Here is a 25,480-nt window from a genome sequence, read left to right as displayed (position 1 = left end):
AGCAGTCCGCGTGGAAGTGAGGCAAAGAGATAAAAAAAAAATAGCGACCTGGGTCAGGATTGGGTGGATGACAGACGGCACAGTGCTAGATGACTACATGATCATCACTACCCCGTCTGGTACCCAGGCTGGAGTGCTTCCCAGGACGGTGGATGCTCTTCACTTACTTAAAAGTGCTACCCACCACCATCACTACTACTACTACTACTACTACTACTACCACCATCTACCACGGCCAGTGATGAGGAGTATTCAAGACTGGGTTGCAAGTACTGGTGTTGAGTGTATATAAGGTCATTTCGGTGTGTATACCTTTTGTCAGTGTTGTGTTGATTGTGAGAGGGGGAATCTGTGAGCATAGGTTGTTGAAGTGTGAGGCAGTGGTCATTTTTTTATTTCAACTTGAGGATTGTTGGTTGGTTGTTGTGTGTTTTGGATGGGAAGGGCCCAGTGCTATTGCAAAGATTTGAGTTCCAAGCTTACTGGAGATGGGAATATATATATATGTATATATATATATATATATATATATATATATATATATATATATATATATATATATATATATATATATATGCACTATATATGCTGTCTGTTATTCAGGGAATATCATGCAACCTTGGTTTAGAGCTGACACTATAGATCAAAGACCATGGGAAAATTGAAAGCCTAAACTGATATGATTGCCTTCATTACCTGATCATTTTTAGTGGAATAATTTGCTCTAATTACAAGCACAGCTTTGATGATGTAGCAAGAAAAACATAGTTCAAGGTATTGTTATTCGTTCGTATGTTGGACATGACAGCACAGAAAACTTGTTGAGTTATGGTTACGGGCGAAAGTCAATAGAATAAGGATTTTGTTAAGTGTGAATGCTGACGGTGAGGAACGTGAAGTGCCTGAGACGAGTATAAGAAGCCGATAGATGAGACTGAATCATAATGCTCTGATAGACTCGGCGGTGAAGGGGTAGTAGATCCTGGGGGTCTTGAGGCAGGGAAGAAAGACGCGATAGATCGACGGCTTAAAGGAACCGCTTGTCAGGGTGTAGCAGGTACATAATGCAGCTTGGGAGGAGAGGTGGAGATAAAAAAAAAGATGAGGCAAGGACGGTAGGAAGCCGTGGAGGATAATTGGGTGTTGAAAGGTAGATGAATTATTCATTATTCTCAACGTGTGAGAGATTACAGGGACGGTGGAGTGTAAACATGACCTAGAGCACAAGAGGAAGAATAGGTCGGTTGAGACTCTGGAGTGGGTAAAGAATGGGTTAGTTCAGGTTACTTGAGGTGTTGAAGAGAGAAGAGAATGGGTTGGTTGAGAGTTGGGGGACGGGTGTGGTAAACAGTAAGTTAAGTTTGGTTGGTTGGAACCAGAAATGGGGTAAAGAAGGGGTTGGTTGATTCTCAATAGGGGGCAAAAGAATGGGTTAGCTAAGGTTAGGTTAGTATAGATCTAAAAGAGGAAATAGAATGGGTTGGTTGAGGCCAAGAATACGAAACACAAAGGTTACTTGAGACTTATAAAAGGCAGAAGATTGGTTCTTAAGATCCATCAGAAGAGAAATAATGAATTTGTCACCTTACGAATGAAAGAAGATGTAGAGATAGATGATATGCACAGTAGCACAAGACTTAGAAAGATATTGGAATGATAGATAAAGAGAACCGATAAGAGACGTGGAAGAAATTAGAAAAAGATGGAGAAATGTTAAAACTATGGTTACAGTAGCAGGAGAGAGCCAGGTTGAGGAACACGGGATCAAGTAGAATAAAAACGTCTTTGTTTTCTGTCTTCTTTTGTTGGTGCTTAACCTTCATCTGCTGCTGCTGGTCACACACCCAAGGATTTCCTCTTTCTTTCGTGTTTTGAGGAAGACAATGTATGAGTGTGTTTCTTTTGGCGGAAGAGAGAGAGAGAGAGAGAGAGAGAGAGAGAGAGAGAGAGAGAGAGAGAGAGAGAGAGAGAGAGAGATTACTAAGCAGAGTTGCCGTTATGTGGAAGATAATGTATTCGGTCAGATTTGCCTAAGAAATAAAGAATGTACTTTAAGATGAAGATTAGTAAGGGAGACTCTCTGAAAGGCAGAGGTAGGGAGAGGAAAGAGGGGAAGTGAAGACCAGTAAGAGGAGTGAGCAGGGGAGAGGAGGACCCTGGCAAGGGTCACAACTGCCCAGAGACAAGAGTTTGGTGAGAGGGGAAGAGAAACAGAAGAGTAAAAAAGGAGAGGCAAGCAAGGAGAGTGAGAGGTAGAGAACAAGAGAGAGAGAGAGAGAGAGAGAGAGAGAGAGAGAGAGAGAGAGAGAGAGAGAGAGAGAGAGAGTCATGGGAAACTTGTGTCAATCCATCAACAAACCCTCACTTGCCTGTTTCCTCAGTAGGCTGGCTACCTCCAGTACCCCGTTATCTCAGGGAATGGGAACCTTCTAGTCCTTCACAGGCTCTCCCCAGGCCAGTGTTCAGTGCTGCCCCTCCACAACTCCCCTCCCCAGGCCAGTGTTCAGTGCTGCCCCTCGACAGGCTCTGCTCACGAAGGCAGTAAATATTTGCCTTTGTGTGGAACGTACATACAAACAAGTACCTGCCTGCCTGCCTTTGTAGACAACATGTAAACTGTTGAATGTCTGCTATTTTCTACATCACACTTTGTAAACGGCTGGATGTTTGCCTGATTATACTGTTTATGTAAATGATTTAAACTTTTACCCTGCCGTACGGCTTGCCTAAACTTCCAAATATATCTCTTTGATAGGAAACTTCTGATCATTTGCATGTCTTTCTTCGTGTTCATTTTGAATAAATGGGTGTTGAATATAGCTTATATTTGGTTGATGGTTGTGAATTCCAACGATGCATATGGAAAATATACAAGAAATATATTGGCATGCTTCATATGTGCTATTTCCAAGTATATTTCTGTTAGTATACATTTTCTGTCCTATTTGGTATCCCATAGCTATCCCCCAGCATGTTGATATGCCAGAAATAGTGATGGGCGGGGAGGAGCCTTCTGCTGTACCCTGACTCTTTCTCTATAGTGATCAAGAATTTAGGACGCCAGCTCTGTCCTCCAACAAATAAATTCGTCATACACTGCGAGATCTTCAGTTATCTGCCTCTCTTACATACTCCCTTGTATGTTAGTGGACAATGATCCATTTTCATAATGTATCTTTAACAAGAGGATCAGATCTATACAGAATACCTGCCCTTTGAATATCAAAGGATAGAGGATGGACGGACCCATTCAGACGACATATGTATCGTTTCTCCTGTGAAATGTACCATATCTCTGGACCTCCAGTGGGTGTCCCAGCGGAAGGGGACCAGATACCATCATCCTTTAAGGATATATATATATATATATATATATATATATATATATATATATATATATATATATATATATATATATATATATATATATATAAAGGACTGCCTCCCCAGGGGGAATCTGCTGATCTCCCTTCCCCTGCAGTGTGTGCGTAGCCAAGTTGCAGAGGAAACGTTCGTTATCACTCAATCTGTTAAGATCGTAACGGGATCTTAGATAAAGGAAATGGTGGAACATTTACTGAAAATGTTGACGTGACTTGGTTTTATGGGACCGGGATGTCACTTGCCCCTCAGATAACTCACGTTGGGTCCGTGGTCTTGGTAGGCCCCTTGTACTCCATGCCCGCCACACGACCACCGTGCATGTGTTTACTGGGTGGTATGTCTCTCTTGCACGACCCTCTAGTGTCCTCAGCACGATTTTAGATTGTTTTAGCATGACTTCGTTCGTGTCCTCAGCACGACTGTCTTGCACGACCTTAGTGGTCCCTAGCACGACCCTAGTGGTCTCTAGCACGACCCTCTGTGGCTGTGTTAGTTCTTTGTTATCATGACTTATTTTTTACATATTCAGTTTATTTAGATATTTATAATTATTATTGCAATAATAATTATGAAAATAACAATAATAATGATAATAATAAAAATAATGATAATGATAATAATAATGATAGTAATAATGATAATAACAATTATTATTATTATTATTATTATTATTATCATGGCCAGGACCTCTATAAGGTTCTTGCAGCTTCAGACCTGCACTCCACTCAGAAGCTGGGAAATGATGGGCTACTTTGGAACGGAAAGTCCTCGACAAGACTTTCCTACTTTTCATATATATATATATATATATATATATATATATATATATATATATATATATATGTGTGTGTGTGTGTTTGTATGTATGTATATATTGAGGAAATAAAGCTCGTGTGTTTAGTTTGAACATGAGTGAGCTCTGGCAGGATAGAGTGAGGGGTGACATGTTTACAACAGACTTCCATTCCTAGACGTCTTTCTGTTTACAAAATTGATCCCCCCACCCCCCCACCCCGTGCTGAGGTCATGCACTCTACACCAACCCGACACGCCTTTCATACACACCCTCCATACACACCCTGCATTCTTGCCTTCCAGAGGCGCCCTGCCTCCCCATACGCCCTGCATACTAACTTTGAATACACACCTAACGTACATGCGCTGTATACACGCCTCCTTACTGGCCTTACGAACACACTATACTTGCACCCCATACGTATACTTCCTACATTACTCTTCCTCCCTACACACCATACACACTTTCCCTTCCATCCACACTATACCTCCACGTTAAATTCTTGCAGGCCATAGATATGCGCCATGCACACGATGTATACACGCCATGCATACAAGCCATCCATATTCCTTCTTCATATACGTCATACATGACCCCCTGCACTCGTGCAGAAACGATCACAAGGGGCTAAGGGGTTCCCGGTCCTTTTAGAATGGTTAAACCTCCACAGAAAATAAGAGTAGACCTGCCTAAGCACACACACACACACACACACACACACACACACACACACACACACACACACAAAGAAAAATGTCCGTGGAGGGTGAACGAACCCAAATTCTCCGCAGGAGCCAGCAGACGAAAGCACGGAGGGCCTGAATCTGCTAGAGAATATATATATATATATATATATATATATATATATATATATATATATATATATATATATATATATATATAGCTATGACGCATCTCCTGAGGTTAGTAAAAGGTGACCTGCCATGGCCAGGTGTGACCTCTGGTGACCTGTTTGTAATGGATGTTGGCAGCAACTTATTACCAAGGTGCATTATGACGGCCCCACTACCTCGATTAATTGGGTTAATTACTCGACCCACCTCGATTTTGGTCAGGTATTATGAGTTATATTTGTGATTATGAAGTAATTTGGCATGCTAATGAGCCTGTAATTGCTCCATCCACAATGGATTGTGGCAAGTTATTGTTAGCTAATTTCTGATCACAAAGTAATGGAATTCCATCCAAGTTAGTGTCTACTAACTTGTTTTCTTGAATATATACGATTACCTTAAAAGTGATATATTAAACATGCGATTACATTATCTTCATAAGATTCTGGGAAGTTATCTGGTTGGAAGAGAATGTGAAGGAAGTAAAGTATGAAGCAGTGAGCCTCAAAACTGCATGATAAACATTAAGGTTCTGGGAACTTGTTGTGATGTATTGTGACACAAGGACACGTGACATGACGTGGTATATATGACATGACATGACACGGTATATGATATGACTTGAACTGTTATGATCTATGATATATATGGCACGTGTGGGTTCCTATCCATTATTCGGGCAACGTAAATATTCTGCAGAATATTCTCCTTTCACTCCTGCAAGTGAAAATCTGAGCCGAGACCGTATATTGATGGGAGAACACATCTGTCTACGTTGCCAAGCTTTGTTGTTGTAGAAAAACTTTGAGTTGCGTCGACCTATTTCCTCCCCGACCTCTACAGATTTTTCTCCAAGAAAAACTGTGTTGCAGTTTGTGTTGTTGATGTACGTGAGGTGAGGAATGTGTTCTGTGTGCCTCCCGGTGAACGGCATGCCATTAATTCACCCTCAACCTTTTTTTTTTTATTTCACTCTTCCTCCTTCCCCCTCTGATTCTTGTATTTCTTTCGTTTCCACGTAAAAGAAGGAATGAAGGAGGAAGGCTTCCTCTCAACTCGTCGAGAATGACGCGAAGATCTCCTCACTCCTGCATTGGTGCTGTTATAGACGACGTGTGGAACAGAGGCGGCAGTATCTGGTATTGCTATCTTGAGGACGTTGCTCTCAAGGTCTCCCCCCAGGCGTGTGCTGCAAGAAGACGGGGGAAGGGAGGAGGCTCTTCTGTTGACAAAGAAAACGAGAACCTGAGGCAAAAAAGAATGAAAAAAAAAGCCCCACCCAGAGGCAAGCGGGCCACTCGACCCTTGTGTATATATTTTTTTTCCCCTTTTCACTTGCTCTTTTATCTTTGTGCTGTTGTTACTCTGTCCCTCTTTGTCCCTAACCTTTGACATCGTGAGAAGTGTTGACCTGTGCAGATGTTTGGTATCGAGTATTGAGGAAAATGGGAAGCGATAAGTGATGTATATATAGAGCCATATGAAGCACTAGTGTACTTATGCTGGACAGACCATCGTAAAGCCCGACCAGAAATCCTATGCAATATTGTAGTGTACGGTCAGTCGCCAACCCCCCCTCCCTCGTTCCTTTTTCATCAAGAAACTACGAATTTTTGTCAGAAATGAACTACAAAGAAGCAAGAGAGATCTACAACCCTGGCGAATGGAGATCCAGGTTATGAGGAATTGATAACGGGAGGTACTGGAAGGAGTGAGTCGTCTGGAGCCAGACTGGACATGATTAGTCCAGTGGTCTTGTTACTTTCCTACGTCGCAACGTGACGGTGAGCAAAGCGTTTTACCTGACGACGGAGCAGTGTGTCCGCGGTGACGTTCTGTACTCAGCTGGATAAGCTGTTTTTAAGCTTAAAAGCAGAGGCGATATGACACCCCTTCCCCCCCAGGCGGAGTATAGTTATAACGAGAGGCTGGCACGTAGATGAACTCTTGAGATCTTGCCTTAATGGTTCTCTGATTATTGAGAGAATTTGTCACACAGACTGTGAGAGTCTGGTGAACCTGCCTTGCGTTCGCCTCATCTATTGTTCTGTGATTATGAGGAAATGAGAAGTGTCTTTTCATTGATATTTTATCTTGTGGCGGTGGCATGATCTCTGAAGCTGTGGACGCATCTCGTTTTGCGGAGACCTGGACATTGTAAGGCACATATTCGTACGTGATAAGAAGTGAATCATCAAGAGGTTATCCATATCAGCACGCACGACTCATCAACGAGGTTAAGATTCTTTTGGAAGCCGCAACAAGCAAGGCAGACCATCCTGGCCGCATGCGGAGGGGGGAGGTAAGTAGTTTGGGGCGGCATTAATAAAGGCAAAGTCTCGAGTCTCAAGTCCGGAGTCACTGGCTCACACCGGCCACCACCCTCCCCTCCCCCACCCTCCCCCCAGCTTTAAGCACGTAACACACTCGTCACTCTGGTACAACACCCGACCCTCGTAAAGATACGTCACGGGAAGACGGATTTCGTCACAGGATCCGCCAGACTTCTTTCACGCAGCCGTGAAAACCGGACGGGAACCGGAGCTTAATGTACAGCTAAGACGAGTCTCACTGTGGGACCCGGCCTGCCTAGCTGGCTGCCTCCGTGCTGGTTTCCTGTGACACATGGAGATTCTTTCCTTGAAACTAACTGTTTGTGTGTAGAAGCTATGAGATTATATTATCCTATGTGAGTTTTTGATCTAAGACAAATCACTAATTACTCTTTGATCAATTAAGAGAATATCTTAGCACGTATGATAAACTCTAGTTCCGTGATCAGAGATTAATCTCTCGTTCCCATTAATCAAGTATACAATGGTCGTACAGTCGGTATCAGGCATTATCGTTGCTTAGATCTAAGTTAGAGCAGCTGGTGTTGGTCGGCCACTCTCCGCCTCCGACGCACCCTCGCGTGTATGTAGAGTGAGGAAGTGTTCACTGTTGCCGAGGCAAGCAAACGGAATGTGAGCACAGGGTAATGTTGAGCATCGTTAGGTTATCGGTGCGTAGGTCTGTCTCGCCACGAGCAGCCCGGGCTGGTCACAAGAAACCTACTGGTGTGTGTGTGTGTGTGTGTGTGTGTGTGTGTGTGTGTGTGTGTGTGTGTGTGTTTTCCTCTCCGTACTTGGGAAAATATCACTGTTCGTGTACAGTGATGTACGTGGGACGGTTGTCTTCGTTGATGTTCGGTGTGAAACGTGAAGGCTCAAGTCCTGTTTTTACTGGCCTGTTGTTAGTAATTTCGATCTCTATTCGTAGAGACAAAGGCGACTCTCGGTTTTTATTCGTTTAAGAAACCTGTTGGACTCTGACTCGTCCAATACGTTACACCAGTTTTAAACAGGAGGCTGGCGCAGTAGTGGTCCTCACACGGGCACAAGGGCCTCCTGCATCTAAGACTATATAAACTGCACAGCGATAATTTCCCACTGGCGATATATGTGTTTGTATACAATATTTTAGACGGATTTTATGGGCTGGAAGATGTAATGTTAGTCATGCTCTGGACATGAGAGGCATTAAAGTAATTCTGGCCTCTGTGGGGTGCGTGTGTGGCGTGTGTAGGAGGAAGGCGGAGGGAGTTTATCATTGCCACAGACAGAGGTGACCGCATACCAGCGGAGCACGTAACTACCACACAACATGTTGCACGTCCCCACCATCCTACTCCTCCCTCCCAGACAGCAACTTTCTGTCATTTTCCCTGTCATTATTATCATTATTATCATCACATTATCGTTTTAGCATCATTATTAACATTTTTCTGTTATGAATAGCTGTGAAATTCTCTTCGTTTTTTTGTTCATGAATCTACATACACCCGGCAAACCACGTTCATGAGTCGGGTCTACAGACACCAGACGAGGTTTTTGAAGTTCGTTCATTATTTTTCTTATTTTCCTATCACTCATGGTGGTTATGAGTGGGCCAAGCTTCGTCTGTTGGTCTGCCTGACGGTCATCGTGGAAGAAAGCCTCTGCTCCACACGACGATGTCACGTTCGATAAAAAAAAAAAAGAAAAGGTACGACCAGTACAGACACAGTTGCCTGGGTCGTGTTCTGAATCATCAATATAACCCGTGTTGCTGTGAATCGCTCAAGTGATCCTTATGTTATTCTCCGTCGATGTCTATAAGTGATGTCAAGTGTAAATCATTTACAGGAAGGCCGTTCCCCGACACATCACTGAATATTAAAGAAATACTGACAACTGAAATGTCAATTGAACATATCTTGGGGGAGTGGACGAACCTCCTGTTGTATGATGTATTCCTCTCTTATGTTAGGATCATAACGAAGGCCACCGTTGGTGTGTGTGGAAGGGGGTTCTCTTCACTGTGGAGATCTATGTACTAAAGGTAAGAAAAAAGTCGTTAATTTTCCGTAAGCAGTAATCTGAAATTTGTAGTTGTGATTATTTGAAGTTAGTACGAGGGATTTATGTAGTTTGTACAAGAGGTGGTTGTAGTTTGGACGAGGGATTATTGTAGCTTGTATAACCGAGAGTTGTAGTTTGAAGAAAGGTTTGTTGTAGTTTAGGCAAGTGGTCACTGTAGTTTGCACAAGCGAATAGTTTGAAATTTTGCACAAGTGATTCCACGAAGTCTGTACGAAGGATTAATGGCTGGTTACGCAACTGATGACTTGGAATATATACAAGAGATTATTCAAGTTCGTAGAAAAGATTATTGGCCTTTCATACAATGATTATTTCATATATACATATATATATATATATATATATATATATATATATATATATATATATATAGACTTAGCAAGGTATCTGAATAGCTCGTGTCCGTCACGCCTTAGGCATAGCATGGTTGGACCAGTCCATGTTTGTCATATGAACATTTTTTTCGATATTATTATCCGGTGTGGCTGTTGACTCGTGAATCTTGTGCAACATCCGGATATGTCTGGCATTAGTCATTTTAATGTTTGTCATCCTGTGGTCATACCCCAGACTCCATCTGTTGGTTAGGGAAAAAAAAGTCACATTGTGATTCGCGGGTGACGGACAGCGCTACATACAAGGGAAATAATATAATACGCGAAGTTGCAACTGACAAGATACCTGATAATGTTTACGAGGCGACAGCTCATTTACCACAGGGTAACGACGTGGTCTGATTGGTTCGTGATGAGCGGGAAAGTGCAACGTCACACTGTGTCGTCATAGGTCAGCTGTAGCGAGGACTGAGCGTTGGAAGTACCCGCCATTTATCGGTTAAAGGAGGAAACATCTTCGGAAGATGTTGCCATCTATTGCCTGCAGAGGGAAGCTTAGCGAGGACGACGTCCGTATAGTCAGACAAGGAGGCGTCTCTCTCTCTCTCTCTCTCTCTCTCTCTCTCTCTCTCTCTCTCTCTCTCTCTCTCTCTCTCTCTCGGACGCTCTGTGCACTAGGAAATTGCAGCATTTAGGTTCAGCGGAGCAGAACGCGCGCCTGGTGACTACATGTTGGTGATGACTGGTGTGGTGAGGGAGGGGTCGGGTCTGTCTCGTCACGGGTGAGGGCTTAGGCTGTGGACGGGAGGAGGGAGCGGGTGGCCGGGGATCTCCTGCTGATAAGCAGACCCGATCAGTGGAAAGGAGGAAGGAGATTGGACGGGTTTGATTGTGGAGGAGAGAGAGAGAGAGAGAGAGAGAGAGAGAGAGAGAGAGAGAGAGAGAGAGAGAGAGAGAGAGAGAGAAACATGATTGACAGGCGTTTGACACAGGCGTACGGGTCATGGCGTCAAGCAGTTTGATTTATATAATGATAATGATAAAGATGATGATAATAGTAATAATTGTAATGATAATAATAATGATTATAATGATACTAATAGTACTGCTACTGTTATTACTACTACTGCTAACAGTGATAATGATAAGTATGAAAACTATTGAAATATTTAATAAAAGATATCAGAAACCATCTGTCATAAGTTCGGTAGCCAAAGATGGATTTTCTTACCAGCTTGTGACCCAGCTTAAGTTCCGGGTTCAACCCTTTCATAAGTGGCATGAAAATAAGACCCAAGTTGTGTGTGTTACGCGTCTCGATTCTTTGACTTGCTGGCAAACAACTGTATAAAATTTCATGGCTAGTTGGAGTTAAGGTATCCTGATTGACAGACATAATGTAGCAGAAGAGGAGTGTGTGGTGTGTTGATGGATGTGTGCGACCACACATCAAAAGTGCCTGTCTTCGTGATTCACTGGATGATGCAGAGTCCACTGTTTAAGAAAGACTAATTTTAGTGATCATAAGACTAGTTAGGATGGGATCAGGCGAGGTCATGTTAGCTCCACTTGCCAGAGCAATGTATTGAGTCACGTGTGGGCGGCAGCAGGCGTCCACTGACGTGTGTGTACAATGACTGGCCGGGTGTGTTTGCGGCAACACTGCTGCTCAGGTTCCAGTCCAGACCTTGTAGGATCACACGAGCCTCCACAATCGTTGTATCGTAACTATTGATAATAAAGATTATAATAATAATGGTGATAATAATGAAAATAATAATAATAATGATAATAATGATAATAATATTAATAAATGAGACAAATAAGGCAATATCTAGATGCTAAAAAAGTATAGGACTCATATACTGTATGTACCACGTCTTAAATCTTATGTGTGTATACACACACATACTCACCCAAGCCCTAGTCAGGCGCCCATTTATCGATCAATCCCAAGGGGAAGGTGAACACCAGGGTTGGATGTGTGCTGGCTGATGTGCTCAGGATTCGAACCTATTCGGTTTCAACTCTGGGCTGAACGCGAACTACCACACCACGAAGTTCCATGTGTGTGTGTGTGTGTGTGTGTGTGTGTGTGTGTGTAAGCCATATGGTGTGTACAGACTACCAAACCTCGACATACCACAAGCTATGTGACGTTTTCTGTACAATGGCCAGAAGGAGTAATGAGATGGTAAGGCCGTCACCACCAAGGAACCAGTCCGTCGGTACGTAGTTACCAGGTTGTGGTACATGTTCTGGTGTGTGAGTCAGCCGAGCTGAGGGAGACCCGCTACCACTCTCACGGCGGCCTTGGTTGCCTGTGGCCAGAGCGGCGCTGTGTGGTGGTGTGTGGTGGTGGTGCAAGTTGTGAATGGTGGGTGGAATGTGACCGCAAGATGAATGAATGGCTGAAGGGTGGGTGGGGGATGAGGTAAAGGGGGGGGGGGGATGGGTAGGGATGAGGGAGTCAGGAAGGAGTACGGAGGGAGGGAGGGAGGAGGGATGAAGGAGGTTTCGAGTCAAGGAACTTTAGTTACTCGTTGGTGGGTTCTCCCTCAGCAGTGGTGATCATGATGGTGTGCTGGAACTGATTGTGTGCCAGTCTGATTGCTGGATGGTATGACTGTGAGAGCTGCTGGTCTGACTGTGTTGGACGGGTAATATGCCACTCTGACTCTGTGTTGGACTGCTAAACGCGCTTGCCTGACTGTAGACTGGACTGAGCTCGTCTGATTGTGGTGGTGACTGTGAGGTAGTCTGACTGTGTGCTGGAGTGATTGTCATCAGATTGGGCGAATGATAGTGGAGTCATCTGACTGCTTCAGTCTCAAACACATGTCGGAAACCGCATTCACGGACAGAAGTCCTAGCGAGGCCAGGCCTGCCGTATAACATTGATAAAAAGGAGGGAAAAAAGAGGAAAAGAGGAAAGGGGGACTTGGGAAGAAATATAGAGAAGGTCAGATGTCCCCACCTGAGTTGAACGACGACGAAGGGAGATAAACAGACGCTACGAGGACGTCCCAACCTTGTGATGCTCAGGTAACCTCAGGTGCCAAGCGTCTCGCAGGGAGAGCCTCAGTGCGGCTCGCTTCTCCTATGGAGACACCGGAGACAGTATGGCCACCAGGAAGCTCCCGGCGATGAATTATACGAGGCAAAAGCCTGTTGAACATAGCATGGCCTAGCTACTAGTAGAGGCACGATAACTACCGAAATCTTATGTGTAGATGAAGGGGGAAGAACATCATAGCGAAGAAAAACTGGGTTACGCGTAAAAGACAGATAAGGAGAGTTAAGAGTTGTGATGCTGTACATTCTGCTCCATAAAGCTAGAACCTTCCCAGATGTGAGAGCAGTGCTCCATATAGAGGCCAATCGATCCTTTGCATAATTTGAGCATCACGTCAGAGAAGAGGAATCCTCGGTATGTGAGCAATACTCCCATCTGTCTCTCGATGCACTGTTCGATTAGACTTTATGGTGATACCAGGTATGTTTACTGTGTTGAGTGAGGAATCCACAGCTCCATCGTGAATAGCTTCGTCCACAAGAACTTTTTCTCTATCATACAAGCAAACATACGTGCGTCGCATGAAAATGCCATATCATTTGCTTTACGGGTTTTCGCTAGACTTGGGGACGTATGAAATGTGTGTAAGGGTTTCCATCAGCGAGCGAGCAACCGATTGTGGCCTGACTGTGAGAAATCACCGGCAAATTGGGGAGTCTAACAGGAGACATGTGGGGAGATAGGACCTGGGAGTGATGGCACAAGTGTTGAGAGAGAGAGAGAGAGAGAGAGAGAGAGAGAGAGAGAGAGAGAGAGAGAGAGAGAGAGAGAGAGAGAGAGAGTGAGAGTCGGAGTGCCTGGCTAGGCCAGTAAGGATCATGGTACATAACCTTCACCATCTCTACTCCAGAGCTCGCCAGCAATGAAGTTAATTTGCTGCTGCCTGATGCTCGCTTGGCTAACTGCCGAACTTCGCTTCGTCTAAACTTTCACTTGCTTTTTAACGGAGAAAGTTGGAGCTTTGCAGATTACAAAAAAATGAGAGAAAAAACTTTCCATGTTTGCTTTTGACGTATGTAACAGAAAGTAAGTAAAAACGAATCAAAGACTTCTTGTATGTGAGGCTTTTGGTGGATGTGATGAGAAGGAGGAAGAAAATGTCTTCACTTTATTTGTTGTAAGATATAAGCACTCTTAGGTAAGGTAAAGTATGTACAAAGAAGAATAGGAGTAATCAGACAATGAAATACTCTTTGTATATATATATATATATATATATATATATATATATATATATATATATATATATATATATGATCTTAGGGAATGTTGTAGTTTGCTGTACGTGTAATGCAATACTCCAACATCCCTGATGAAGCCAGTATCTTGCCCAAGTTTGGCGATGAACGGTGAGCCAAACTTCCAATGAGGACATTACAGCGAGCAAGCAGCGACCCATGGCCAATATGTGTAATTAGAGATTAGTGATCAAAGGATTTATTATTTTTTTTTTACCTCCTTTAATTACCTCACTGATGATATCCTTTAACTTTAATTAATGGATGTTTATGACTGAGCAGACATCGTGAGCGACTTGATTATGTTAATTTAGGTGAGCGTTTTTGTTGAGGGATAAGTGTTGGATGTGTGTTATTAGAGATACGAAGTTAGAATTTGAAAAGGACCAATGGATTAAAATTACTGATCATATATGTCACGATAGTAGGGTCGTATGATGAAGGTTGTGTCTTATTAAACCATTTAGGTTTGGTATTGACTCCTTATAATGCTCCATCCAAGTTTCCGAAGTTTAATGAAGTACTTTCCAGAGGGAAATGACTATCGGTGGCAGGGTTGGGCGTTTGGAATCTTTGAGGACAATTTATGTTAGTAGAATATTTTGATCTGGATTAGGATGTTATGTTTTCGTCTTGATTAAGATGTATGGCTTTAGATTAAGATGTTTTGGCATTGATTATAGTGTTTTATCCTTGATTAGGATTGATTTTGGTCTTGACGAGCATGTTTTGGCCTTGATCATAATTCTGTGCCTTCTGATTATGATGTTTTTATTCTTCACAAGAGGCTTTTGCCTTGAGTAAAATGTTTTGGCCTTTGATTAAGATATTGATTAGATATATTCTGGCTTGCTTCAGTACAACCCGCTAAACACGACAGGTTCGACCCACGAACACGACGGTATCATCACACACACACACACACACACACACACACACACACACACACACACTCACACACACACACACACACACCGACCTCAGCGGTTGGGAAAGAAAAAACAACCTTATTACCTGTGGGTCTGACCTAAACTTGTCCTCCAGTTCCTTATCCCTTCGTGTCCTACAAAGGCTTGAGGGCACACGCCCCGTCGCCACTGCCTTGTCACGCTACAGTAAAATGGAATTGTCTTACCGGACCTTAAAACAGGGATCTGTAGCGATCGCACCCTCGTCTTTGCCCATCGAGGAGGTGGGCTCAGGCCCGTACCACTAAAGCGTGAAACTCCTTAGAGAATGTTCCCTTTTGATCAACTGTAGATCTCTATAGAACCCTCCTGCTCTACGACGAAAACTTTTTTCCTCTCTTTTTTCTCTCCCTCTGTAGGGTCTCCTGGGGCTTGCCTTTGATGTAGTAGTGGAAAGTAGAAAGTTGTTGAACTTAGGGATGGGATAAAACGAGTTTTGTATTTACTATACGAGAAGCGTTTTAGAGTTACGAGATTTTGACTCGAATCAGTGAGCCCAGTACCTTTGGCAGAGCCTCAGTCTCTGGTGTTTGAGCGTTTTCCATACACACCATCGACTCTGTAGATGAGATATTTTATACGGGACCTGGAAAAGTGTCTCCGGAGTGTAACAGTCCGTCTAGAATGTGGCTGGATACGTCGACCAACGGGTCACGGACTCTGACAACAGTCGGACTGATCAGAAAAACACTTCTTAGTTCCAGGTCACCTGGATCATTTTAAGGTTTACGTGAGGTAGAGAAAGTTTCCAGAGTCAGCTGTGGGGATGGAAGACCTCTGAAACCATCGTAAGGTTCACGTGAGGTAAGGTAAGGTCCCAAACCCAGCTGTAGGGGTAGAAGACCTTCGAAACCATCGTAAAGTATACTTAAAGTTGGTTATGGAAGTATCCCGTCAGATAGCTGGAGCTGAACTTGTCCTGATGTAAGTGAACACAACATAGCATTCCAGACTGAGTAGATAGATGGCTCCAAGTTCACACAGTCGACCTTCACGTCAGTTTAGCTTTATTTTGTGTTACTTATGGACGTTCGTTTAGCTGCCAGTGCTTCGTCCGCTCACTTGGTCAGCCAGTCTGTCGATCCTCCACAGTTTAGTGACACATCTGTCCAAGTTACTTTTGAAGATCTGGACTCTGCAGTTTGCAACAGAGCGAATTTTTTTACAGGCAGTGAACTGAAAAGTCTCGAGTTCCTGATTTTTACATTGCTTTCTGTCGTTATCATGGTATGCCCCGCGTGTCCCCTCGCTGAAGATTTCGTATGGCGCACACACATACGCCCACCAATCATCGTACATACAAGGGCTGATTAGAACCTAAGTTGTGTGGTGGTTGGATATCCTCAAACGACCTACTTAACAACTTGCTGGAAATTTTACTGTTGTTAGGGAAAGATATGTCTGGTTTCTTACCAGGGCCCTCTCCGTTGCCTACTGAATCATCTACTTGGCCTCTACCTGTGCGGACGTGAATGTAGCAACATCTTCGGAGTCGAGTACAGTTTGTTGTTTCCCACGAACTGTATATTTAGAGAGAGAGAGAGAGAGAGAGAGAGAGAGAGAGAGAGAGAGAGAGAGAGAGAGAGAGAGGTGGGATCTGCTGAATATTTTTCCAGACACAGATGATCTTTTCATAAAGATAATCTTAAATTAAGTTTTCAATAACCCAGGTAGGAAGATCCATTAAGGCTCAGGTTATTATGTCTGGAATTAAGGAATCAGAGAGAAAGCATTCATCATTAGTGTTCGTCTCGCAGTGAATATTGAAACATCATCACCAGCGATCACTTCACTAAAGTTGTTGATGACGAAGGAAAGGAAAAAAGATATGTATGTAGTTACTTCCTGTAGACAGCGAAGGAAGATAATGGTGACAAGTATATAATTCTTGTTGAAGAAGCCATTGTCTTGGATTCTCATCATTATTACCTCAATGTCCAATCCAGAGAAGGACTTACAGACAGGTTTACATGATTATAGATACCTTCTCTCTTGTTTTCACTTGAATCATCCATGTTTACCTTCTCAAATGCGTTAGTTTAGCCGTAATCCTTTTGTCTTGCCACAAATATTTCTCAAATAGTAAATGAGAAAAGATTGAGCTTGCGCTCTTCCAGGAACAGGGAGCCTGGATGGGTGCAAGATCGTCCTGGAAGCGAGTGCTGTAAGTCGCTGGAAATAATGCCACTTTTCTGGCCCGCCTCAGAGCCGACGGAGTTGTAGAGAACGTAATGAAACCGCGATTAGAACCCCGGAGTGTTTGATGCTGGCTCAGGGTCAGAGATTAATTCATGACCACCAGGAGAACTTTGCCTCCCAGCCCTGTGAAGTTGATTACTTGGCGAGGTTTTTTTCATTTTTTATGATTTTTTTTTTATTAAATATATACATATTTTTTAAAGTTTGCTGCCACGGTTAAGTACATATTAGAAAGGCTGGAGACACAAGGTGTTTGATCAAAGGCGCTTACTCACAAAGGTAGGTTCAAACGCACACACACACACACACACACACACACACCAGCTTAAGGGTCAGATCAAATGCCAGGCCGTCATACCCTAAGGTTGTACCTTCGTGCTAAGAGTCGTACTGCTTTACTCAAGAGCCTTACCGTCGTGCTCAAAGGGTCAAGAACTATGTTGCATGCGGGATGGTTAGCCTCGTCATCACACAGCGTGTGACGTGCACAACAAACTTGCCGGGGATACCAGCACATATCAGTTGTACGGGTTTGTCTCCGGTGGTGAGGGGGCGTTGTGCTGGCCCCTGTTTGAGTTATAACCTGAGCTTCAGCTACAGACTGAAGCCCTCATGGAGGCCAGACCTTGTGTGAAATATGTATAGAAAGCGGAGGAAAATAGCGCCCCGTCCTGCGTGTGGGGAGCTCAAGGCACGGGGTTCGCCAGGCGGGTGACTTGTGGGAGGCAACAGGTGGCGATGGCCAGCGTTGGCTACGTCACAGATCTGCGCAATGTTGACGAAGTTTGTGTAAGTTCAAGGTCTGGAGCGCATTGTGATGACCTAGCCGATCACCTCCTAGAATAACCTTACGTACACTTCTGTGTCTATTTTCTTTCGAATATTTTGCCCCAATCTTGTATGAGCGTCATAACAGGAGTTGCATATTCTGATTGTAATTGACTTTATTTTATGTCGACGTTTGTGTAACATTCATTGTGTGTTGTCTTGATAGCACTTCTCCGTCGCATATGTTAGTTTTTCTGGTTTAATTATTATTCAAAAGTCAGTTGTAGTTTAAACCACCTCACTTCACATGCATTTCCATTAATAACGTTTATAGTAGACTGTCTTTCCTCCAGAGTTCATTTCCTACTTTGTATATATGATTTTTTTCCCTAGAATATGTTAGCCCAAGTGTACAACTGTGACAGTTATCTTTTTTTTTTTTATATTGGATGTACCACATCCTTTACTGCCCAAGTTTCGTTGTCTGATGGTTCTTGTAGATTATAATTTGCACCGGGGCAGCATTATAGACTGTAGATTGTAATTTGTACTAAACAACATTCATTGCACTTCATAAATGTATGTTTTATAATCATATATTGCTTGAAAGAACTGCATTCTTTGTGAAGATCGTTCATATCTATATTTTCTGTTTTGCAGGTGTTGGTCGCCCTCCAGGAGACGAGATGTTGAAGCAAGATGTGTGTCTGGTCAACACCCTGGAGGCTGGCGGGGGCGGCGCTCTGGGTCCTGCTTACTGTCTCCACGGCTGCCACTCCTACTGGCGAGCTCCTGCCCTCTCACTCACCTCCTCGTGCTCTAGACACTTCCTCGACGTCGGAGGGACCACAATATCGGTTCCTCTCTTCAGATCCTGATAGTCTAGATGCACTGCAGACGGGAGGAGAAAAGCATTTGGGATCCTTTGTCAAGGATTCCTATAGCCAATATGCGTCTCCATCAGAGAGGGATAAGAAAGTACGTGCTGTCCTTCGATCGTCAGCACGTGAGGTTTCTGGATCACGTGGGACTGAGGAAGGTCCTCTAAAACCCCTTTATGCACAGTTAGGATCTGTAGCTAATTCGAAAACCAACTCAAAGGAATCTAGTGGGAGAAATCGAGGCTCAAAAGATCCAATACAGAAGTACTCAGACTTTTTGATGAATTCGTTAGCAGGGCGTCGTGTGTTGACAACTGCTCGTTCAGGGTCAACATTCAGGAATCACATGACTCGCAGATCAGCTGGTGTGAACGCTTTGGTCTCGGGTTCTCTGTCGCGCCACCGTCACCGCCACCGGCACTCGGGGACACCTTCCTGGCTCATACATCGACTCAAGGAGACACCGTCGGAAAACCCATTTGAAGAGGAGATTGCACAGGTGTTCAGGGACGTAGCCTACGGAGGCTCGTCATCCAAGACTTACCCACCCACCAGACAAGAGGAGGTCAGACCACCATCATCCAGCAACACAGGCAGCAATAGGATAGAGAGAACGACAGCCCTGAGCAAGAATCCGCAGTATGATTATATTGCCGATAGCAGTGATGACGACGTACCCTCTCTTGACATTTCAAGTTCCGAGAGAGACGGGTCGAAAAGTGAACCTCCTGAAGAAGGAGATGGGAGCCCAGTCCCCAGCAACTCGAGCAAAGGAACTAGTACTGAAGGAGGGAAGTCGGACATGGAAGACGTACTCAAAATGAGGGAATACGATCATGAACTGTATGATATGTATGAGGGACACTACACGGACTTCACCGAGGATGAGGGAGGGTCCGAGATATCAAGAAGGGGCGATACTTACGCTGGTAATGTTCAAGAGTGGCAGGCCCTCCCTGACAGAGGCTCCAACGACTCAGATGTAAGGCAGAACGAGACACGAGCTACACCCGAGAGACCGAAGCAAGGAGGAGGAGGAGGAGGAGGGGATGGTTATAGACACGTGTCTCGATTATCCTGGTTTGACGCTTTGCTGTGTACGAACAGAAACATCGTCTGGATACTCGTAAACTTTTTTCTGGGATTAATTTTCCTCGGTTTGAGCCTCTTAGCTCCCTATCGCCTCTTTTCATTGAAGTCCTGCACGCACTTACTCCCTCGCACCCACTTCGTCGCCGTTCATTTGCTGATGTTCGTTGCGGCATCCTTCAAGGCAGTATACCTGTTCCATTTGGCTTATGGGAGCAAAGACAGAATACCACTCGTCCTCATACTTCTTCTGACCAATACTGGATTCCCTTGTTTCTCTTCTGCATTTTTGATATTAATGATGATGATGTTTCTCACCGCTGATGTACAAGTCTACAAACCAAAGCTCTTTACTGTTCATAATGTTTCCATCTTTATCGTCATGGAGTTAGTTCTGTGTTTCGTGGCGGACGTTATCGTTGGGTGTGCACATAGCAAGAGTGTGTTAGTGTTGTCAAGGCTCATGTTGATCGTCATAACTGTTGTTGTGATTGTGTTCTACGGCCGAAAGCACCATGTGGTTCTCCAAGTATCACAGATCCTGAAGAGGGAGTTTCAAGGGGAACTCAAGTTACTGGTTGTTCCAGCGAAAGACACCTCTCAAGAGAGACAGATGGGCATTAAACACATACTCAGAAACCGTCTCAACCCATGGTGTCTGGTTATGAAACTTTCTGCTGTATCGGTTGCAATCTATTGCATCATTCATCTGTGCCACACAATCTTTCTCATTAGCTCACAGATCCCTGCCTGGGCTTGGTGGATATTTCATATCTCTGGCTGCGTTGTGGAGACTTTGCTGGTCGTCTCTATCCTCGTGTCTGCAGCTTTAACACAGCGATATGACGAAGCCTTTAGCTTTCTCTACAGCTTTTTGGTTCCCACAGTTTTACACCCAAACCAGAAAACACCGAAATCAAAAGAGAACAATGGAATTGTAAGACACCAAAGAGTTTCCTTTTCTAGTGGGACTGAGAGTACCCAATACACTTCATGCAATCCTGAGATAGTACCTGCTGGGCCTGACCCTCTCTCAAGGACTCCGAAAGTCCCCAGAAGACGCAGCACTCCGGTTAAAAGGTCTGCCACGTTCAGCCACGCTCAGCAGCAGCAGCAGCAGCACCCACATGCTTCAGCACTCTTTTATGAGCCTCACGTAGCTCCCTTTCATGTCCATCGAGCTGGTTCGGCTTCTCAGATCCCTATATACAGTCCAGGCTCACACGTGTCTGTTTATGGTCCAAACTTGGTGTCTCGTGTCCATATCAGTTGTCCACCCAGTGATTCGTCCATGCTAGTACATGAGGATGGCTTTGTGAGGATCAGGACACCAATGGATCCCTATGGCTCGAATACACAGGAATACAGTTCTCAGATCAGCCTCCGGGATTCTGCCCAACAGGGGTCCATTCCTCAGTTCCATGGCTTGTCTCCACAGCATCTGAGTGGTCTTGGGAGGCAAGAGAGTCTTTATCTAAGCTTGTCTCGCAGGAGAAGAAACTCACGTGGTTCAGACATTCTTCAAAATAATTTTGATATACCTGAGAGTGAGTTCCATCCTTCACCGAGCAGCAGAAGAAGCATTATCCACCATACCAATCTTCCGCTCCCGCTTAACCAAGGGAGAAGAGATTCAGATTACGAAAGTCTCTCTCGACGAAGGAGAAGCTGTAGAGACCCCAATGTACAACAGTTGAACAACATTGACAAAGAGGAGACCGATTACTACAGCCTTTCCAGAAGAAGGAGGTGTCCTGGAAAGCACAGACTCCACCATATGAACAATCTAGACAGACCTGAGAGTGAATACCACGGCATCACCACTCGCCAGTTGTCTCACGAGGACAACAACGATGTCGGCCACTATCACCCAGGACCCGAGGCCGACTGCGATGTTATACCACCTCCCAGGAGGAGCTTAAGGGAGTCCAGACTTCCACCATTAAATCTGTATGAAGAACAGTGTATTAATTACCGTTTCCCGCCATACTGTGGTAGTCCATCAGTACGACACAAAGTCTCGAATTTCCCAGCTTCACCTACATCACCCATTGGGCCACCTGTCCATAACACCTATCAGGATGCTTCACCCGTTAGGTCAAGGAGACAAGCCTTCTACCCAAAGCCATTTGTGCGCGTCGGAAGCAATGCAAGTCTTCAGGCTGAGGACGGCTTTTACGCGGACTACTTCCCGAGGGGTAACCCAGTGAGACGCAACCATTCTTCTGCTGCTTATTACCCTTCGAGGTACGTGGGGCCCCCGAGCCCTGTCTTGGCAGAGACCCAGAGATACGGGTCTCTCAGGCTGGGTATCGTGAAGAAACGACAGCCCGGCTATGTTCTTAACAATACCGGTATGTTGTTTAACAAGTACCCGGACAGGTACTATGAGAATGAGGAACCTATGAGGGATATGAGAACATCCCCCGGTGCTGCTGGTCCTCATAGAGGGACCAGTAGGCATGGACCTTTATCAAGAGAGCCTGAAGACTTAAATTCGACTCGATGTAGTAGGCAGGGAGACTCTCCCAGTAAGCACAGTGAGAGTGGAGACACGAGGAGTGGAAGTGCTGAAAATGACTGGGCGCTGGATATAATCAAGAGTAGTTCCATCTTGACCGACTTCTATTCCCTGAAGAGAGGAGAGGGAAAGAAAAGAGCATCCAGAGAGAGAGAAAAAAAGGGTTTTGAATCGAAGGAAGAGGTCGCAGAAGAGAAAGAAAACGTACCTGATGATAAAGAAAATACACCAGAAGAAGAGCTAAAAGAAAATACACCAGAAGAAGAGGTAAAAGAAAATACACCAGAAGAAGAGGTAAAAGTGTGTGAGGATGAACAGAAACCATCAGAAGAGGCAGGAAACGTATGTGATGATACACAGAAGGAAACAGAAGAAAAAGTGTGTGAGAATGAACAGACACAAACGGAGGAGACAAAAGGAGAGTGTGAAGTTGATCAGAAAGCATCAGAAGAGGTGGAAAGTGCGCCTCAAGATAATAGAAACTGAAGAGATTACTTTATTGTGTGTGAATTTGTCAGTGATTTTGAGCAGAGGGAGAAATCTCAGGGTAACTATGGAAAAAGATGTTTTACATAGTGTTAACCATTAGTATCTTGCATACGTCTGGAAGTCATACCCAATCCGTTCCTTGTCTGCGAAAAAAAGAAGAAAGATATTATATATATATATATATATATATATATATATATATATATATATATATATATATATATATATATATATATATATTCAAAAGGAAAGAAAATGTTTACCGCAAAATTTTATGTATTGCTCAAAACCATTATGGCATGTCTTTGTAATATACTTGCTATTCTTTTGTACGGAAATGTGATCTTAATATACCTGTCTCTCGTTTTCTTTTTCACAATCAAAATAGGTAGGTTTCTCCGCAAGCTGGATGCGCACTTCTTGGACCAAAGCATTTTTTATTGTATATTATATTCTATTATATTTCCTAGTCAGTAAAACTGTATTTTATTTCCCAGTCTTCAGCTTTAAGTGAGAGAGAGGAAGAGACGGTCCTCACGAGGACTTACAACGAAATTGTACTAAAACCTAGGGTTAGCGCGTAGTGCTTACCGCAGGGAGGAGGAGTAAACCTTGACGGGTACTGATATTTGTAGCTCACTACACAGACGCCACTGAGAGAGAAAGAGGGAGACCAGAGCCGCTCCCTAGCCCATGATGGACACCCAGCCTGACCCAACACTGTGTAGGGCAGCTGATCGGCCTATAGAAGGAGGATGGAATGTTTAGTGCAGATGGAGGATATAAACCCAGGGAGGGAGGCTGGCTCACGTCCTCCTGGGGAAGGTCTCATGACTAGCCCTATCTGTCTCTTTATTATTCCTTTTTCTTTACATGAAATGGAAGAGAATATGACTTTGTCTGTTGCTGGGTCAAGGACATTTTGTTTATTACTCTCTCTGTCTCATGTCCGAGACAGAGAAGTAATGGTCGTGTTGAAGATAGAGACATAAAGGGCAGTAATGGTAATGTTTAAGCTGGAAACGTAAAGGGAGATAATGCTTGTGTTCAAGGTGGGGGCTAAATGGGCATTAATGGTCGTATTAAGGGTGGAATCGTAATAGGCAGTAATAGTATTGTGATAATTGGGTGTATGAGGGTTTACGAGAGACTGGCGGGTTTAACGGTTCCAATTATCAGGCACTAACATTTCCAGGCCTAATTTCCTGCCCTAATTTGCCTAGTCTAGAGCGCGTCTTACTTTGCTAAGGAACATTCATGCTTTCGCCACACGGCTTGCATGAGACCTATGGTCGAGGGGAAGATGATTCCAATCCCCTTCCTTCCAGGACCACAGACAGGACTGGTGAATGTTTGTAATCGTCATCATGTGTGTTGAATGTGTGCGATTGTGTTTTGAACTTATATGTGTCTGATCCAGTTCATATAAGTAGGAATGGAACTGTGATGATAGATAGTAATCTTTTTCTAGTTAATCCATTACTCAAAGTTATTTATATATGAAAGAAAACGGGGTGGCAGTCTCTCTATTATAAGGGAGACTAAAGTAAAAGTAGTTGTGCTTTTTACCTTTTAAAGTATGTGGAGGATTTCTGCCAGGAATAGATTCTTATCTTCGGTTCCCATGAAGGAGGAAACACTCGGTGGTTAAACCTCAGCGCTCGCATGCCACTGAGACAGACAGTGGCTGAGATACTTGCTATGACACTCCTCCCTCTCCACTGTATGTCACGACGAGACAAGTGGTAACAGAGAACCAATTATTACCCCCAATTGTATCTCACACGCATCAGAATGTAGTCACAGGGGCGATTAATCTTACTGGCAGCGCCTCTATCACAATAGCAGGGGTGATAAGATTAATCTTTCATAACCCTAATAATCTTCATCAATTTTTGTAATCGAACCAGTGTAGCAAATTCCTCCCACACACTACATTTTTTTTTTTTTTGGTTCCTGGAAGAGAGGGCGAGAGGAAGGGGGACTGGAAGTGGAAGGTAACACGTGGGAGATGGAGGATGGTTACAGAGTGTACAGTACACATGTGTAGTGTACTGAAGTGTGTGTAGATGGGATGTTTGACGGGTATTGTTATTGCCTTGTACACAAGAGTGTAGTGATGTTTGTTGGTTGGTTCAACTGGAAATTAACTTAAGCTAAGTTGGTGAACTGTTCATTGTGTACGTTGGTGGATGACATGATGTTTCCATGAGGGATCTGAGGTTTAGGGGGACGACATGTGTTCAGTACCAGTGGTGTCGCTGAGGTCCTGAGTGTATCTGTGATATGTGTCTTCGTTATGTTCCGGTGTCTGCCGTATTGTTCAGCTGTGTCTTCCCCCAAAGGCAGTTATAAGTTGATCTTGATTCAGTAATTCAGCTATGTTGTTCCTCATTTCTGACGGCGTATTTTTCATTTGTGACGAATTGCAGAGGCTTTTTGTTTGTTGTTGTTGTTGTTGTTGTTGTTGTTGTTGTTC

General features: G+C 43.9%; 1 protein-coding gene across 2 annotated transcripts in view; it reads left to right on the top strand.

Moving 5' to 3' along the window:
- LOC139756278 (uncharacterized) overlaps positions 1-23,480 on the top strand; it is a 164,778-nt gene extending 141,298 nt beyond the window's left edge. For both annotated transcript variants that reach the window (XM_071675512.1, XM_071675511.1), the window contains one exon: positions 18,682-23,480. In XM_071675512.1, the coding sequence (XP_071531613.1) occupies positions 18,721-22,998 (4,278 nt within the window). In that variant the 5' untranslated portion in view covers positions 18,682-18,720 and the 3' untranslated portion in view covers positions 22,999-23,480. The remainder of the gene's footprint in view (positions 1-18,681) is intronic.
- Positions 23,481-25,480: the final 2,000 nt, after the last annotated feature.

This window comes from Panulirus ornatus, chromosome 21, assembly GCF_036320965.1.
Source record: "Panulirus ornatus isolate Po-2019 chromosome 21, ASM3632096v1, whole genome shotgun sequence".
Taxonomy (NCBI): domain Eukaryota; kingdom Metazoa; phylum Arthropoda; class Malacostraca; order Decapoda; family Palinuridae; genus Panulirus; species Panulirus ornatus.
This window is presented reverse-complemented; position numbering and strand designations above follow the sequence as displayed.